Below are 18,729 nucleotides of genomic sequence, written 5' to 3'. Positions count from 1 at the left end.
TGAAAAAATATTCCATTACTATTGAACTTTCAAAGCATCTGGTTTGATGGTTAAATGCCTTACCAAAGAGACTACAGGAAGATACTTCTAAATCATGGTAATAATGTTACATATTTGTTTGTTAAAAGAGCCTTTTATTTGTAGGAAGTTTTAGTCCACTAAAGCAACATGGCCAAGTAACTACACTGTCAAGTACCAGATAGCTGCGTTTTCATTTCCTGTGGACTGGACAGCCACTCACCAGGGCTGTGTATATTTCAAGGGCTAATTTTCTGTTGTTTTGCAGAAGCACTATGTTTTGCTTCCTCTCTGCTTCTTTATGAGATGTATGATCCATTCTTTCATTCCTGACTGCTTTTCTGGGCTTACACATCTTGTACACAGTCCAACTTGGCGAGAAGCCCCCACATTGCTTTGAGCCTTTAGCAATACCACTGACTAGAAGCCTCCCTCGGGTTCCTTTATTTGAACCAATCAAAATCCAACTACCAATTTCAGAAAAAAAAACTTCCCTGACTCTTTAGGTTTGCATTACTGACTGTCCTGTCAGTAGATAGTTACTATTCTAAACTTTAAATTCCAAGGCAGAGTCTCTGCTTTCTCACAGAGAGAAGCATTTGCTTGTGCTGAGAACCAGTTAAAGCATCTAGTAGGAACTTGAGCAGGTGATGGTTGGGCTATAACTGGCATGATCCCGGTCTCCAGCCTCAGGCTCAGTGATTAGCTGAAGGACTCACGTCATCTGGATACGCTGACTGATTGATAGCTGTAGTTTATTACTGTGGAAGGAAACAAGCGAAAATCAGAAGATGATAAGAAGGCCCTATAAATACAGCATCTGTTTGCCTGATAGAGAAATGAGCTTCCGTTGCCCCTAAGATGTCTATTCCAAGCCTCCTTTAAGGTACCTCATGCAATTAGCCACGTATACACAAGCATTTGTCTGGGTAGTGTACATCCCTGCTTGGGGCAGAGCCCAAGAATTAATTTCTATTTATTTTCTGTCAGTAGAGTTGTACAGAAGGTGACAACATGAAACAAACAATATTGCCCTGGATGGACACCCCTTCTCTCCACCAGGGGACAGGCTTTCTGGATTCCTCATTGGATTCTGAACATTGCATAAAGAAGCTCAATGAACTCTACAGCATAGTGTTGGTTTTCCTTTGTTAATGTTTCCCCAGCCCTTTCTGTTCTATGGTGGCTAAGGCAAGGATTTGATCATTCAGAACCTTCTAGGGACAAGCTGAACACAGGCTGTTGTTACATGTGCAGCTCAACTTCCGGCTCCCTTGACAACCACCATCTTGACAGTTCAGTGTCTGAACCATGAACTGATTGATGATGCAGACAACTTCTGCTTTTACTTACTTCCAGCCAAGTTCTTGTACCTTTAGCTTTGGGAAATTTGCCCAGTAGATTTCAAAAATTTCCACAAAACAAACACAATATTGAGGCAGATATGAATTTTAAAGAAGATTGCCCCTTAAACTTCTGAACATCATTTAACTTTATTTTTTATTTCATTTTCCATTCCAACCACACTTCTCCCTCCCACCCCACCTTCCACTTCCCTCCTCACTCCCACTCACCTCCCCTTCCAGCCCACCCCCAGTCTACTCCTCCTCACGGGTAAGGGCTCCCATGAGGAGTCAACATAGTCTGACATGATTGGTTGGGCCAGGGCCAGGCCCCTCTCCCATGCATTAAGACTAAGTGTGGCATCCTGTCATGGGGAGTGTGCTCCAGCAAGCTAGCTCATGTACCTGGATTGCATCATGGTCCTACTGCCATTGAGCATGGTGTTCCACCCTAAGAAATGGACTCCAACAAGCTAGCTCATATACCAGGTTTGTATTGTTGTCCTGCCGCCAGGGATCCCTCCGATAGTCCAAGATTCTTAACTGTCTCCCACACATGGAGGGCCTAGTTCAGTCCCCTGGAGTCTCTACAGTTGTAGGTCTAGAGTTCATGAGTTTCCACAAGCTTGGTTCAGCTGTCTCTGTAGATTTCTCCATCATGATCTTGACCTCCCTTGCTCATATTTCTTCCTCCCTCTCTCAGACTGGATTCTCGGAGCTTGGCCTAGTTCTTGGTTGTGGATCTCAGCGTTTGGTTCCATCAATTACTGGATGAGGGCTCTATGATAATATTAACTTTCTATCTTTATTTCTTACTAGTACTTTATTTTCTGTTGCATGACTGTGACAGAGTGGAAAGCACACTCTAATTTTTTGCACTTAAAGAATTAAGTATTTCCTCATCAAGTGTGATGTAAGCTGCAAAGCTTTTCAGGAATGATTTTATTCAGATGAAGGAAAACTCCTTTATCTAGATTACCAAGAATGTATGCCATGAACAGATGGTGAATATTATCCAGTACATCTTTGCAACCATGGACATAGTGTTTGTTAATATATTGCATTCTCTGATCTCCAGATGTTAAGCCTACCTTGCATTTCCAGGATAAACCACATTGGTCCCAATATACTTCCATTTCCTTTCTTGTTTCTGTTGATAGTAGCCTAACTTCTTGGCTGTGTTGGTAATAAGTATGAATCCATGATGTTTTTCTTGAAATTACCTTTGTCTGGTTCTGGGTGGTTAATGACACTCTCCTACAACAGGAAAACAAGAATTCCCTCCTATTCTAAGCTGACAGAATCTGTATAATCTTATTTTCCCTCAGATGTTTGCTAGCATCCCTTAGTGGAATATCTCCAGAGTTTTCTTTTTGTTTCAACTTGTAAAACACACTTTTGTGTGTGTGACATGTGTCTGTGTGGTGTGTTTATATGTTCATATGGGAGGGTGTGTTCATGGGCACGGAGGGGGTCTGTTTATGTGAGTACATACACCCTGAATTTCAGAGGACGACTCTGGGTGCTTTGGGGATGATTCTTAACTTCATTTCCTGAAGCAGACACTCTTCCTGAACCTTGAGCTCCCTAATTTAGTTGCTGACCAGTGCCTTCAGGGATCACATATCTCCACTCCCAGTCTTTGGCATCGCAGCCATGGCCTTCCTAAATCAGCTTTTACATAGGTGCTGAGGATTTGAACACAGTTCCTTTTGCTTGCAGAGCAAGCATTTTCCTGTGTAAACCTTTTTTCAGCATCATCCCTAGAATTTTCTTCAATTGATAATTATTTTGGAGATTTTCTACATTTTTACTGGGTCATGTTTGACCTCTTTCAAGAAATTCTCCAGTTTTAGTCATCCTTGATTTCTTTTGACACAGTGTTGATGTTCTCCCATCTTTTGAAAACCAACATTTCTCTAGTGATATTCTGGAGTCGAAAATTATTTGATGTGATCACATAATTTTCTATTTCAATAATTTCTCCTCTTTAATGTTTCCTCCTACAGGTTTTTGCTTATTTTCCTGTTTTTAATGTCTTAGATGGAAATGTAGATCATAGATTGTTAAGCCCCTCCCTTTATCTCTCACTAAACACCACTATATTTGCATACCACATGTTTTGAATTGATGTATTTTCACTATTGATTTGTCCTATACATAGTTTTTGCATTTATTTTTGAATTTTCTCTGACTGACATTAGGAGATTACTTAGAAGCATAACATTTAATTTGCAAAGGTTAGGGTTTTAAATATCATACTATCAGTGTTTTCTGAATGACCTCATTATGGTTGGATATATCATATTCTGTAAGATTTGCATTTAAAGTCCTATTAGTATTTATCCTGTAGACCAGCATAGTCCTTTTAGCAGTCTTCCATGTATAACTGAAGACAACTTATTTCTATAGTTATCATTAGGTCCTTTAAGTCAAGTCACATTAGTGATAATATTTTTAAGGTGTTTATTTATTTGGGGGTCTTTTTAAAAATGTTAACCATTGTGAAATCACATCTAGGAGTTCTAACCATGTTCATGGAGTTACCTCTTTCTTCCTTTAATTTTGTCAGAAAATGTGCATCCTTTCAAAATCTCAGATTTATTGAGTTATATCAATTCTTGTATATTCTCAGTAGCAAAAATATGTCAAAGTCTCCACTTTCTGAATGGGTATTAGAAGTGTTACAAGTCTGGTTGTCAGCCTCAGGTTTGTTTTTAAGCCACTGAATCAAGAAGGTCACTAGAATTTTCTCTATGTTTGAGTTCAGTTTATTTATGGCTACTGGTTACTTCGTTGATGACAGGAGCTGCCAAGTTATGGGAGTAAAACATTTCCCTGTTCCTCTGTGTTGGTACCAGAGGTGATTATTTCAGGAAGGCATCCATGTCAGCATAGACTGTCATGATCAGAGTCTGCTCTTTTCTTTGCACCATTACATGGAAAATGCATGTAGGATTGCACAGCAGAACAAACCATGCAGTCTCACTGTGGAACCAAGTCCTATTTTCAGTGTATTGTCACTGACACACATGAACAATCAAAGCATTCAAGAAAAAAATGATTTGCTGAAATTTCAGTATAATCTCTGCTGCCTCCTATTCTCACAGGTCTATGGAAATGCAAGACCTAGCGAGTCCCCATGCCTTGGTTGGAGGCAGTGATACACCTGGGGGCTCCAAGCTGGATAAATCTAATCTCAACAGTACTTCAGTCACAACAAATGGTACAGGAGGTAAGTGCCACCCCAAAAATGCCCAGACTCACATCTAAGGTCTGCTTTAAGATTATATGTCAGAGGTTGTTAATAAATAGCTATCCTACTATTGATACCATAATCAGAATTATATCCAAGGAATATCCACCTTGTGTATTATTGTGTTGTACTTATCTTGAAAGTTGAATCCTTTATATCTGTGAGCGTTCATAAAGACTAGATAGTCCTGAGAAACATTTTGAGAAACTTTCAAAAGGTTACCTTCTTTGTATTTGTCTTCATGATTATTCCACAGAAGTTAAAAATTGTGGATAAAAGATATCACATATATGTGTACATAAATTTGCATATTAAATATTTTTGTTTTAGTTTAAATTTTAAATAAAAATGTTACCCTAACATTTTTCACTAAAATGGTGTTTCTTGAAATTGATTTAAAATGCAATAAAATACTTATATCTTCTTAAAAGAATAATAGTATGTTTAGCACTTACATGAAAGAGAAATTGATAATTCCAGATAATTTTCTTATTTTATCAAGTCATAATTATGCTACAACCTATGGCAACAGTAAGTAATTATTTCAAATAGTCTCTATTATTAATTTTAAGAAATGCATTCAGCTTGTCAGAACATATGATATAACTGTATAAAAATAGTGTATTTGGAGATTCTACAGCATATATACACACACAAGCAATATGAAATTTTTATTGTAAGTTGTTCACTATTATGTTGAATTTTATGTAGATTTAGCCTAGGTACCAAAGTCAAATTTCTGCACCATCAATTTTGCTTAGAAAACTACTCATATGGACAGATATCAGCATTTGCCACATCATATTTTCTTTTAAATTGTAAATAAATCTGTGAGATTGATACACCCTTCCCAATTAATCTGGAGTCCACTGTTTTCTTTGTCAAGTCGTGTGCATTGCAACCTACCCTGCATTTAATAATGTGTTACACCAGACCCTTTGTAGATTAACACTTCCCTTGTTTATTTGTCTCTAAACATGCATCTATAATTTCAGCTAATTAATGGACATGGGACTGCAAGTATATAGGGAAATTTAGTCATAACCACTGGAGCAAGAGCATTTACATTTAAAGTCAAAGCTGAGCACAGATAATAAGACTGAAAAATTCAAGCACTCTGAAGGAGGACTTGAGAGCTCATGACTCATACATTTATCCCAGTGCACCAATGCAGGCCTGATACACTAAAACAATGAAGAAGGCACACAGTGCAGTTATTCTTGCTAAAAGATCAGGAGGTGGTGCCAGCATTGCAGATTGCTCAAGTACACTCAGCAGACCTTCAGACAATGAACTCTTATACTGTTCCTGTTCTCAGGGGACAACATGACTGTTTTAAATACAGCAGACTGGCTGCTGAGTTGCAACACCCCCTCTTCCGCAACAAGTATGAGAGCCGATGGTACACTGCATGTGTTTGGGTGTGTGGATTTGACCTCTGGTTTGCTATCTGCTACTGCCTCTATGTTTGCCACTCTTTTCTACATTTTATATTTAGAAGCAAAAATGAAAAGTAAACAAGCCTTGTGGTTGTTCGTGGTTAACAGTTGGCTGCAGTTTCCTTGTCATTTATTAATCTTATATGCTTATATCAGTAGGGTTTTTCTTCTATCTTTCATAATTCTGCATCAATGGGGATTATATTGACTCATAGCTAATTACCAGTTTCTTATATAGTTCATTCGTTGTAATAAAATCATGTTACTCAAAGCAGTCAAAGCCAATGAGCATTCATAGAAACCTAATTACCTAATGACCCATTTATTTCCACATTTTAAGTTCTTAATACTGCAACAAGACTTCTTCTATTTTATATTCTTTGATAAATATTCCAATGAATCTAAAATAAAATTATTATTTACTATCCTACCATTTAGAAGTTACCAATAATAAAATCTGTGTAAATAGATTTTAAATGTTCTTAACATGTTCCAAACAATTGATATCAATGGCATTTATGCCTACTTGTAAGAATTCTCCTAGAACAGTGATTCTCAACACATGGGTCGTGACCCCTTTGGGGTCAAATCTCAGACATTCTGTGTATCAGATATTTACATTATAATTCATACAGTTGCACAATTACAGTTATGAAGTTGTAACAAAATACATTAGGAAAGTTGACAAATACTAATATGTAATCAAAAGTTCAAAGTTAAAACCATCACACTTCTGCGGAGCTTGACATCGTAGGATTTCAATGTGTAGAATTAGAATAGACATAATTTGGCTGCACATTGCTCTATTTCAGATTAAATTGAAATATATGACAAATAAATAATGAACACTATTATTTTGTTATTTATATTTTCATAGTTTGAATCACAAGTATTTTCGATTTTCATGCTAGAAATATGCTTTTCATGCTTAAAAAAATTGTCGCCAGATTGTAGTTATTCTTGGTTGTTTTTGGTAAAGAGCCAAATAGTAAATGCTATTCCATGATGGTAGGTCAGTCATTCATTTCATTCCAGAAACTCATCTCCTCAGTTTAGAAGCAATGGGCTGTATGAAAATGAACATGGTCCAGTTCCAACAAAACTGTATTTATAGACCATGAAGTTTAAATTTCACTTGCTTTCCTTGTATTACAAACATTTTGTGTTACAAAGTATTCTGATTTTTCTGTTTTTTTTAAAGCAGTACAATGTAAAATTCATGCATGGCCCACTGATACTTGCACTAAAATGATTATAATGTAATCACATGTTATGCACTGTTGGCAATGGTGAACCCCTGAAGTGAATGTTTCAGCATGTGCTCATCTTCTCATCCAGAAACATCTTTGTCAATGTAAAGCACCTTCCTGGTTCCTAATGATATGCTCAGGTGGCATCTGTAAGGACAAGATGTGTGTTAAGAACACATTGATACCATTGTTGAGTGCTATTAGCAATGACTAATGATATAAACTTGGTGGCATACTGATAGGTAAACTTTAACAAATTTTACTGACTTCTCAGCATTTCTTTATTCCCTGTTGTGATGTCTCTTGTTGAGGGTAAAATACTTTGTAAAGATTTGTCTTCATTATTATTTTTAGTTCTGCACACTTCTGTGTGTGCGCGCACGAGAGTGCCTGTGCATTTGCCCTTGGAGCAGGATTTACATGTGTTTGTGAGCCCCTAGATATGGGTGCTGGGAACTGAACTCCGGTCTCTGCATTGATCATTGGTTAGCCTTCCCTCTGGCCCCACATACTTTATTTTAATAATGGTTTTACTATTAGATTTAGCTCATTTGCGAAATTTATTATAACAAAAAAGAGAAGCTAAAATCCAATGACTTTCCCGTTTTCCCTTAACACTAAAACACGTTTTTAATTGTAGAATGTTATGTAAGCTGAAGTATCACCTTAAGACTCTGTCACCTTGTTAGTGTCACTTAAGTGTGTCACATGTTTCTTACAGTGATTTAAGAAGTTATGTGGCTTTAGTTCCTATTATATCAATCTATGCGGAGATTTATGTTGAAATTCACATTTTTGTCTCAAATTTTCATCATTTGTAAAAATCAATGAAATGTAAACTATAGGAGTCAGGTGTGGTACTGTGTGCCTATGATACTAACAACACTCAGGATACTAAGGAGGAGAGACAGGGGGAGGGGTGAGGATGAGCTTAGCAAAGAAATCAATGGTAAAGCATTGTGGTCTGTATGGACATGGGATTCTTTCAGCTCCACTGTTAGTACACAGATGTAGCCAAGAAAAATAACTAAATAATCGAACTTGACTGTGTTCAAATAAAGTTCACTTCAAAATGCTGCGATACAGATTTCACATAAAAAATATTCTTCCATAGCTTTATAATTATTCTCAGCCCATAAAAAAACAATCTGTGGGGGCAGATTTGGCACAAAGACTCATACAAGTCTATTGATATATTGTAGACTAAAAAAAATTTGTAGGCATCTGAGAACCTTCTCCCTGATTGAATTTTAGAAATAGTGCCAGGAGCCTTGACTCACTGCATGTCATATACTGAATTACTTAGAAATGTTGGGAGTGCTTAAGACAATGTCAAACACAGTGAATTTTTATCTCCTCACTTAATTGAATCATATCAAGGTTCAATTATAATCCTTGCTTGGTACTAGAAAATGAGAACCCAGTGCTCTAAACAATGTGCTACTGACCATTCAAGCACCAAAAAAACAAAAAACAAAACAAGGGGAAACAGACATGAAAATGACAAAGAATGGCATGGTGTATACAACCTGAGTGTGCAACCAGAGTTGTTGAAGATTTAATTCATCATGATGAAGCTTAAGAATTCTTGAAAGAAGAGGTTTGGAGAATCAAAAACAAGGCATTACTATTTGCTGTATTTTTTTTAATTTGCAATTGATATGTCCAGGAATCTTTGAGAGCTTTCTACATGTAGACAGCTAACTCACACAGAGTAAATTTGTTTCTGGATGTCATTTATTTGGGAAGGAGTCCCCTACTACTAATCTTTACTCTTTTCATGTTCTACAACTATACCCTTTTTATATATTCTTGTAGAATGTTAGTCTTAAATTGCTTCATTGAATTCTTACACAAAATTTACTATTAATTGTACAATTAGGAGGAGAGAGCACTAACAAGCCCTCGTAAGTTTTTGAGTGGATACATTGATCCAGACAAACATAGATGATGTGCTATTGTAGTTATTTAAAAAAAAAAAAAACATGGAAAGTGATGCCTGCTTCATCATGGTAGTGTTATAAATTGCATCATTCTTAATAGATCTCTTCTTCCTCCTCCTCCTCCTCCTCCTCCTCCTCCTCCTCCTCCTCCTCCTCCTCTTCTTCTTCTTCTTCTTCTTCTTCTTCTGTGAGCCTGGCCTTTAATGGCTGATCCATCTCTCCAGCCCTAGAGCACTTCTTGAGAAAGTTTGCAGAATCTGTCAAAAGTCAAGGAAAGAGAGAAAGAACATGAAGTCTGGAGGGAATGAAGGTGGTGGGGATGGGGAGGAGTTGGGAGAGGAGAAGAAAAGCATGATCAAGATGTTCTGTATGAAAAAGTCACCATGTGATTGCTGTGGTTGAGAAGGAAGTGTGTGGAGTTTCATACATACTAGTTTAAGCACCAATTTCTGAAAATGAAATGCAAACTGCACTTATTGGCCTATCTCCCAAGGATGTAAGTGGCAGTATGGCCAATGGGTATCAGCTTTGCGTTTTGATAACAAAATGAATTTCTTCCCAAAACAATACCACCTATTGTTGTTAAGTGTAAATTCTAAAGATAATCTAAGGGGACAAGATAAATCTTGCTTTAAAACATCAGATGGGAACAGCGATGAAGATAGAGGAGTGACATGAGAATTTAGAAGCTATAAATGATTGCTGACCCTAGTCACACATGATCTGGATATAGTCTGTAGATAGCAATTACTTTATAAAGCTAAAGTATTGAAAAGCTAGACAATATATATGTGTGTGTGTGTGTGTGTGTGTGTGTGTGTGTGTGTGTGTGTATGCAGAGAGATATATAGTTTTGTAAAAAAAACTAGTTGTATATATATGTACATATATGTAATTTTTTGATATATATGATACATATATTACTATTTATCTATTTGCTAAACACCCAGCTGTAGGTAGAAGAAATCTAGTGGCTAGACTGGTGTTACAGGTGTTCTTTAGCAAAATGATTCTGAATGTGGTGAGTTTTTATCCTATTTTTAGAGAAATGGGTTGCAGCTTTTTTATTTTGAGCATGAAGAAGAAGGAGCCGCAAAACTTTTCACACCAGGGCATTTGCACATGACTGTTGATTTTAATCCAAGGTATTCATTTCAGGTATTTGATTTTTTTCTACTATACAAGGTTTTTTATTTCCATTATGCATATGTAAATGATTTTGAATGTTATCCTGAAAATAAATGACAATCCAAATATATTTAGTTTACAAAATTAACACATGAATTATAATATATTTGAGCATTTCCATGAGTATGTACTAAATCTGGGTTTTTATAAGTTTTGGAAAAATAGTAAAAGGGCGAGATTTGTTAATGAGCATTTTGCTAATAGCACAGTGAACAGAATGTTAAAGAACAGTTTGTGCCTTGACTGCTTATGTTGTATCTCATTAAAAATGCAGAAACAAAAATAAGACGGACCAAACGTCAATATAACTCAAGCATATTTGAAAGCCCAGTGGACCTGACATCCATTTTCACAGAGTTTTTAAAATATAATTTTGGCGTAATGTATAGTTCATGCTACTTAACCTATTCTATAGTATCGAAAATATTCTAATATCTCTTTCTAGTGTTTTTGTAACAATTTTATTGATATAGAAAGTATTGATTTACCTGTTTGAGTTTTCTGTAATTGAGAAAAATCAGATTCATTCTTATTAACAAATAGTCTTTTCTTCGAGGAATAACAGCAAATAACAGCACCTTCCTAGGAACTCAACAATTTTCCAATGCCCATATAATGTAAAAACAAATTTATCTGCTGGGAAAAGATAATAGATTTTGTCCCCTTTTTTTCTATCCAAGAATTTACCAGGTTCAGCCCAGCTTAGTTGCCATGATTAGATAGATTTCATGTCACTGTGGTCATAGACATGCCCCTTTCTATTTTATATTACACTTTCCTTCAAAGGAAAAGCGATTGGAAAATAACGTCCATATTTTTCCTCCAAATATTAGTATCAATTTTGTTGACTTGTTACTTCAGCATCCATTCATTTTAAAGCACTGAACACCTATCGGTATTCCTGCATTCCTTCACGTTCTCTCCAGGGATGGCTTTTCTCAGTAAAATAAACCACTTTGTTCTGAATACAGACTTTTAAAATTAATGCGAGATGTTACCAGTGTTATAAATGAGGCCAAAGCTCCCTTTCTCATCTCCTTTCTCCTTTTGACTGACTGAAGCTTTCAAATTCAAGAAGTTATAATCAAAACCAATGCTGCGTAATGTTTAAATCAACTCTCAAAGTTAGCATCCAAGGTAACAAAACCAATGACCATCAACATGCCTGGTTTCTAGGCCAGTTTTTTCAGACTCAGCTCGCCTTCTGCCCCTCTCGTCTCACAAGTGAGACATCTCATAGAGGTATAATAAATCTCTTTTACAATATTGTTTATAGATATGGACATGTTTAAACACGAACATAGCCATATTAGAATGTGGAAACTCTAAGAGGCTGTCTCTCATCTTAATGTTGCAAAAGGCTTTGAATATGCTTTTTATCATAGGTGTCAGAATTAAAATGGGGACCTTGAATCATACAGAGTAGCCTTCACACCCGTATAGATCATTTCCTGGATTATCTTTATGCAGATGGAAGAAAGTCTCAATTATCTGGCAGTGCTTGAAGGCAGTACAATGTAAAGAGTGGATCCTGTGAGTTCACCAGCTAACTCAAGCTCTTACTAGCAATGTGATCAGAGCGAGTTATTTATTGTTTTGTGTCTCTGTCGTTTGAATAATAAAGATGGTGACAGTGTTCACTAACTACTGTGGGAGGAAATGAGTTCATCATTTATATGATTCACTCCCATTCATCTAGAGTGCCTAGAATGTGTTAGAGGTGCGTTTTCAGTATGTACTGTTGAATCTACTTTCAATCATGCTACTTCACATTGTTTTAAAATAGGCTGAGAGAGTATCCCTCTATGTGGAATGGACTCCCAAAGTCCATTTGTACACTAGGGATAAATACTGATCCACTACCAGAGGCTCCATAGGCTGCGCAGTCCTCCTGAAAAACACCCATGTTCAGGGGTCTGGGTTGGTCCAATGCTAGTTTGTAGTGGGTTTTAAAACTTACCAACAATGATTTCAATTCATTCTGTTAATAAAATGTGAAAACATAAAAAAGCAGTCCATGAGGAAAACATGCACAACATAGCCTGGTAGTCTAGCCCAGTATTTTACAGAATTTCATTGTAGTAACCTTTTTTTTGTTTGTTTTTTTTTTGTTTTTTTTTTTGTTTTTTCGAGACAGGGTTTCTCTGTGTATCTTTGGAGCCTATCCTGGCACTCACTCTGGAGACCAGGCTGGCCTCAAACTCACAGAGATCTGCCTGCATCTGCCTCCCAAGTGCTGGAATTAAAGGCGTGCGCCACCAACGCTGGCTGTAGTAAATTTTTTAATTACTCTAAAAGGAAATCAAATTTTTAATCATATTCTGAGCCACTGTCTAGATATGACAATTTCACATTGCCTATTGGTACACAGACTGTAAATATTAAGCATGAAGAGCCTTTGAAGTACCAGTCAAGCTTTGCTGAACATACACATTCTAAAACATAGTCAACTTTGAGTGCATAATAAATAATTTTGTAATAGTAGTTTTGCAGTGGTAAGTGTAGGTCAGCTATATTGTGAATGAAACTTACTGAATGTAGTAGCTACAGATTGATTTATTATTATTATACAAATAGCTAGACTAGACAGATTATTGTTACTGTTGAAAAAGAGCTAACCCCAAAATAAAGAATTCTTGTGTGTGTGTGTGTGTGTGTGTGTGTGTGTGTGTGTGTGTGTGTGTGTTTCACTTCCTGCATTCAACCTTTACAATTCTCTGAATGTCCTATCAATTCTCATTATTATTCCTTTGTGGGTGCTAAACCCAGACCTCAGTGAAGGTCTGACAAACGCTGCTGCAGAAGGGTGTAATGTCACTGCGTGCTTCCTATCAATCAGTTGCTTCTCTAACAGGGTCACATTGCTGGCTTGCTTGCTTGGTTGGTGCTATATGAATGTACTAGTCTTTTCTAGCATACTGACTCATGGTTGGCTAGTGTTCAACATTCATCTCTAGTATTCTGCTTGCTTCTGAGTTACTTAACTATACCAGACCACTTACAACCAGGATACATGTGAGGTGTTAAGTAGAAAATAACTTAGTTTATTCCCCGACTGCTGTGCTATACACATGTGGAAAGGTTTTGCCGACAAAGGGAAAATATGGTGTGACCAAATGAGTAGAGGCTTTGTCACTGCCACCCTCCACTGCATGTGATCAGATGACAGTGTGTGCCAGCCTGCTTCAGTGCCAAGAGAGGATTTTGCCAAAATTACATATGGCGAGCATTTTGTGAAAATACTTGTAATGCTGTAGACGTCAACTCTCATTCAATGCTTATCTTAATAACCTCAAAAACGGTATGCTGTTAAATAAAATTTTAAAAGCCCAACATTTTAAGAAACCTTCTTTTGGTGTTTTGCTTCAATCATTTGTTTGTTTGTCAGAATATTTATTGAATACATTGTTTTCACCCACCATGGGAATAGGCTTGGGTTTCATGGATTTGTGTATGCTTCCATTGGACTCGAATGCAATTTTCTCTTTAAGTAATTTCTTGGAAAGAATAAAAACAAAGGCTGTCAATATCTTTGTTACAACTTGGATTAGATGTGATGAGGACACTGATGGTTTCTCTTCTGTCCGTTGACCGTGTGAAAGTGTGCTTAAGAGTTTCTTTGTTTTTTTTTTTCCAAAAATGCAAATACAAGAGCTGCTGTTTTACTTTCAAAGGCTCACTGCCTTTAAAAGCCAGACTCTGAGAACCAGCCCAGGCAGAGGATTTTAGAATAAATCCTCTATAAATGCATGCCCATTTAGAAGCTAAATTAACAAAACTTTCCTCCTCCACTTCTCAAGTTTTCTCTTGCATGCCCGTGAGAGCTAGAAAGTATCTATACATATGTATCACTGGCAGTAAGGGTCGTGGAATTACCTATGGAATTAGAAGTAAAACTCACATGTATTTATTCTTCCACATAGTGTCTCTCCTTGCAGTCAAAACAGAGCCCTTGAACAGCAACGAAACCTCTACCACGACTGGAGATGGAGCGCTTGACACTTTTACTGGGTCAGGTAAAGCCTTTAGCTCGTGTTGCTGTGTCCACGTTGGGGTCCTTAAACATCCTCCTTCTTGAGAACAACACAGGATCAAAGCTGTAAGAGCTTTCACTTTTATAAAGTCAGCCAGAAACCCACTTTCCCGAAGAACAATTTAATTGTCTTAAGATGATGTGTTTTTACAAAAGGTGGTTGGAATCCTTTTGCCAAATTTTCAGCCTGCACTGGAGAAATCCCATGACTTTCTCATTAGCAGAGCCAACCTTCTTCATTATTTTACATACTGCTTGATCAATTTAATAATTAGGTCCATAATAGCTAACTTTGTTCCTTCAACTTGCCCGTTTAAATTACATTAAAACCTGCCTTCTGCCCAACCTTCTAGATGTAAAGCTATCCATTTGATCCCTTCTAAATAGCCTTGTTTCCTCTCTGGGTTTAAGAAAGTCCTCCTGTGTAGGCAGCTGAGTGACAAGTATTAAAGGTTAATGGGTTTCTGGAGAACACATGCTGGTTACATTAGAACCCAGCCTGGAAGACAAGTCCTGTGCTTCAAAGAGAACAATAGTACGTCTTTAGCCATCAACCCTTTTTAAATATAAATACCTGATAACTCCCATCTGGCCACAAAGGGTACAAACTGAATTGACTTAAAGACATTTTTATTTTACTATTTTGTATGGCTTATTATCTAATGAATAAAATTCTAGAAACCTGAGAAGGAATACATATATCACAAAGATAAACAAGAAACCCAGAAGAGTATTATGATAGTTAAATCTCAGTTCTGTAATTCTGGTTTTTTTTTATGTTTATCTGTGTTCCCATGTGCGTGGATTTTATGTGGGTGTGCTGTATGTGGAAAGAGTTGAGATACGCTTTTGAGTCTAAGGCAGTGGTACGGAATATATTTTATTTTTTATTGAGACACATGATCTGGTTCACACTAATTGGAATAGCTGTCATATGTGCACATAAATATTAGTACTCCAAATGGAAATAAATACTAGTGTACCAACTTGGTATAAAGACTCACCTGTCCTGATCTGCATTCTTTTCAGTAACCCCCTGCCTCACAGGAGAGGAAAAGGCACCATCGTAGTGCATTGCACTGTAGTGCTTGCTAACCATGACTACTATCAATTTTCTACAAAATAAGTGCATATGAGTCATCTGGGGGAAAAAGTATGGGATTATTAGGTAATTGCTATTGTGCTTCAAGAAGACACGAGTTCATTGAAAGATGAGTGGAAAAATCTATAGATTATAAGCTCCAGGTGTTCAGTTCTGTAATGTTAACTATACTACTCCATTGATTACTCATCTTTCGAAACTGAAAATCTATCACATGCAATAAGATATATATATATAATATATATATATATATATATATGTATATATATGCACCAAGTGTAATTTCAGAACTCTGCAATTCATTTTACAAATAAGAATACTAAAGTCCACAGAGGCATCTAGAGTGATTTGGCCACATATTCGAGCACAAATGAGTCTAGAACCATGAGCTGATAATAGGGCCCTAATTATGGTATTGTGGTGGGAAATATGAGGACAGCAAAAGAATTAAGTCTAAGCAATGATCTTATTTGTTAGTCACGCATACCTTCTCTAAATACACTTTGCTAATTTTCTGATAAGAACCCTTGAGGACTTCATGATCTAAGTAAAGTAGCCACTTCCAATATGTGATTATTTAATTTCAATAAATTAAAATTTAGTGAAATAAAGAGAAGTTGTTTCTGGTTAAACTAGCTACATTTCAATTATGTCGTTACTTCCCATGGTTGCTGGATACCTGAGTTAAATCAGATACATCACACACCACACACTATGAAAGCTTTACTGGACAGCAATGATCCAGAGTGAGCCTTCTCCACAACAACTGTTGATTCTTAGGTAGTTGCAGGCTGTGCTGTGAGATACGTAGCAGCAGCATTCTGCATCTAGTCCAAATATCAGTAGCACCCCAACTGTGATGCGTCAGAATTTCCCCTATCAGGCTAAATACCCCCACTCTGCTTCTCTTCCTTCTTAAAGGCTCTAAGTTATATATATATATATATATATATATATTATATATATATATATATAGTCATACATATGTGTATACATATATGATTTTTATACACACACATATATATTATATATATTATAATGATAACTGATCAAAAGCCTTAAAATTTTTATCCCATCTTCTGAGAAACTGGTAATAGGCATTACAAGCTCTAAAATCAATTCTCAAGATATTCCAAAGGTTCTGCTTCTTTATGTTTGTAGACATGATAAAATATAATGAGCCCAGTGCTTTGAAGACAATGTATGAGTCATTACATAGCAATGAGGCATGACACAAAGGCTTCCAGATTTTCACAGAGCATTCTGCAAATCTTTCCTGAGAGACAGCGTCTACAGTGATAAAAATAATCACAGCTCATTCTAACCAATTGTTTTGTTGCTTACATTTTCTAGAAATTTATCAATTTGAATGAAAATTATAACTTTTAATAAAGAAGTTTTATCCCTTTCATAATCACCTTAGTTTTCTGAGCTCAAGGTTTAGTCTTCTACATATTTTATACACATTAGTATAAAGTGTCAAAGGTCAATCAAGCCTTTGTAGTGTTTGGGGTCCATCATTCTCATAAGGTCTAGGCTCATTCATTGAAAGGAAAATATATTCTATATGTTCAGAATGGTGTTCATGTATATGGAATTTTTCTGAAATATAGAATTCTACTTTGTTTAATTTAATAAAAGATGTTATAAGTTACTATTTCTTGTTATTTTGTCTTATTTGAAAACCCTTCAGTTCTTCAATCTTGAGGCTAGCCTAAGAGTATGGACAGCTTGAGTTTTGATTGTACTGACATGGAGTCGCAGGAAAAGCAGAAAAAGCAACCTGGAATTAAGTCTTTCTTAACCCAATTTCTGTTATAATATTCAATATTGTGGAATTTTGAATAACATACATTTAGTGTCCATGAAATATAATACAAGAATCTCTTCTCATTAATCTGATTTCATGTTTTAAAAAACTCTCTTTAGTTTTGAAGAAATTAAGTGAAAAATAATGTTTTATTTCCAACTGTATATAGGAAATTCACTTAAACTCAGTTCCTACATTTAGAACTTAACACCTTTAAAGTTGTACTTGATGACATTCAAAACTGATTCATAGCACTGGAGAACACATACTACACTATTGCCATGAAAATTAAAATTTGATTTCCGTATTTGACACTTACCAATTAAACAGCATTTAAAGCACATTGCGTTCATGTCTGTGAAGCTCACATGAGTACTTGATAGCAGTTGGATGTAGGAATATATCATATTGCATGAACCAGTCAGCAACATAAGCCTATTTGTCACTTTTTGCCATTCTTAAAGTTTAGCTCCAACATTCATAGGAACAACTCAGAAAGGGTGTAGTTCTTTGAAGTTTAACTATGATTGATTAGGCAAAACTCATGCCAGCGCTGGGCTGTGTACTACTTTAATCTTTTTGAAATGTGAATGAGCAGCAGATGGTCTAATAAAGACACTCTGTGTGCTTGCCCAGTACGGACTGGCTCTGAGGGAACTGGCTCAACATATTAGAAACCATATACGTGCAGTACATCTGTCATAGTCAAGGCAGATGGCTAAAGGGGAGAAAGAGCTCCAAACTTTTGGATACATACCACTGTGGCACGAGTATTTAAATGAAATATTAAAATAACCTGACTTTCCCTCTTAAGGTCTTCTTAATGATGGTTCAAAGCAGGCTTGAAAATACAATGGCACAACATTTCCCACTGCTTAAAATGCAGTGGGTTATCTTCCATGCTCTTTATGCACATTCTTATTACTAGAACATTCTTGACCATGCATTTCTAAGTACCCGTTTGATTGATAGGACAGAAGGAAATTGGAAACAGTAGCATTTGACAATTGGGGTATGACAGTTTGAACCTCAAACATTTTAACGTCTATTTTAATTAGAACAAATATGGAGCCAGTATATCAGGATCATAGGTATTTGGAGCTAAAATGTCAAGTTTGCACATTTGAAACATTGACTTTGGTACCAGGAAAGTTTACTGTGTAACCAAATGATTCACCAACAAGCTATCAGTATAGAAAGAATAGCACAAACTGACCTGAGAAAATGGAAGAGTAACAGAGTGTTTATGGGAGGCATGGCACTGAATGCTCTTATAAGAAAACTTGAAACACTTTCAAACGAAGGTGGTGTCTAACCAATTGCTTCTTTGTGCAATGAATTTGAGAA

At 36.3% G+C, this 18,729-nt stretch overlaps 1 protein-coding gene across 2 annotated transcripts in view; it reads left to right on the top strand.

The window, feature by feature from the left end:
- Positions 1–4,475: 4,475 nt before the first annotated feature.
- Eya4 (EYA transcriptional coactivator and phosphatase 4) overlaps positions 4,476–18,729 on the top strand; it is a 64,652-nt gene continuing 50,398 nt past the window's right edge. For both annotated transcript variants that reach the window (XM_035439078.1, XM_035439077.1), the window contains exons 1-2: positions 4,476–4,596; positions 14,376–14,453. In XM_035439078.1, the coding sequence (XP_035294969.1) occupies positions 4,476–4,596; positions 14,376–14,453 (199 nt within the window). The remainder of the gene's footprint in view (positions 4,597–14,375; positions 14,454–18,729) is intronic.

The sequence above is a fragment of the Cricetulus griseus genome, chromosome 2 (genome assembly GCF_003668045.3).
Source record: "Cricetulus griseus strain 17A/GY chromosome 2, alternate assembly CriGri-PICRH-1.0, whole genome shotgun sequence".
Lineage (NCBI taxonomy): Eukaryota > Metazoa > Chordata > Mammalia > Rodentia > Cricetidae > Cricetulus > Cricetulus griseus.
This window is presented reverse-complemented; position numbering and strand designations above follow the sequence as displayed.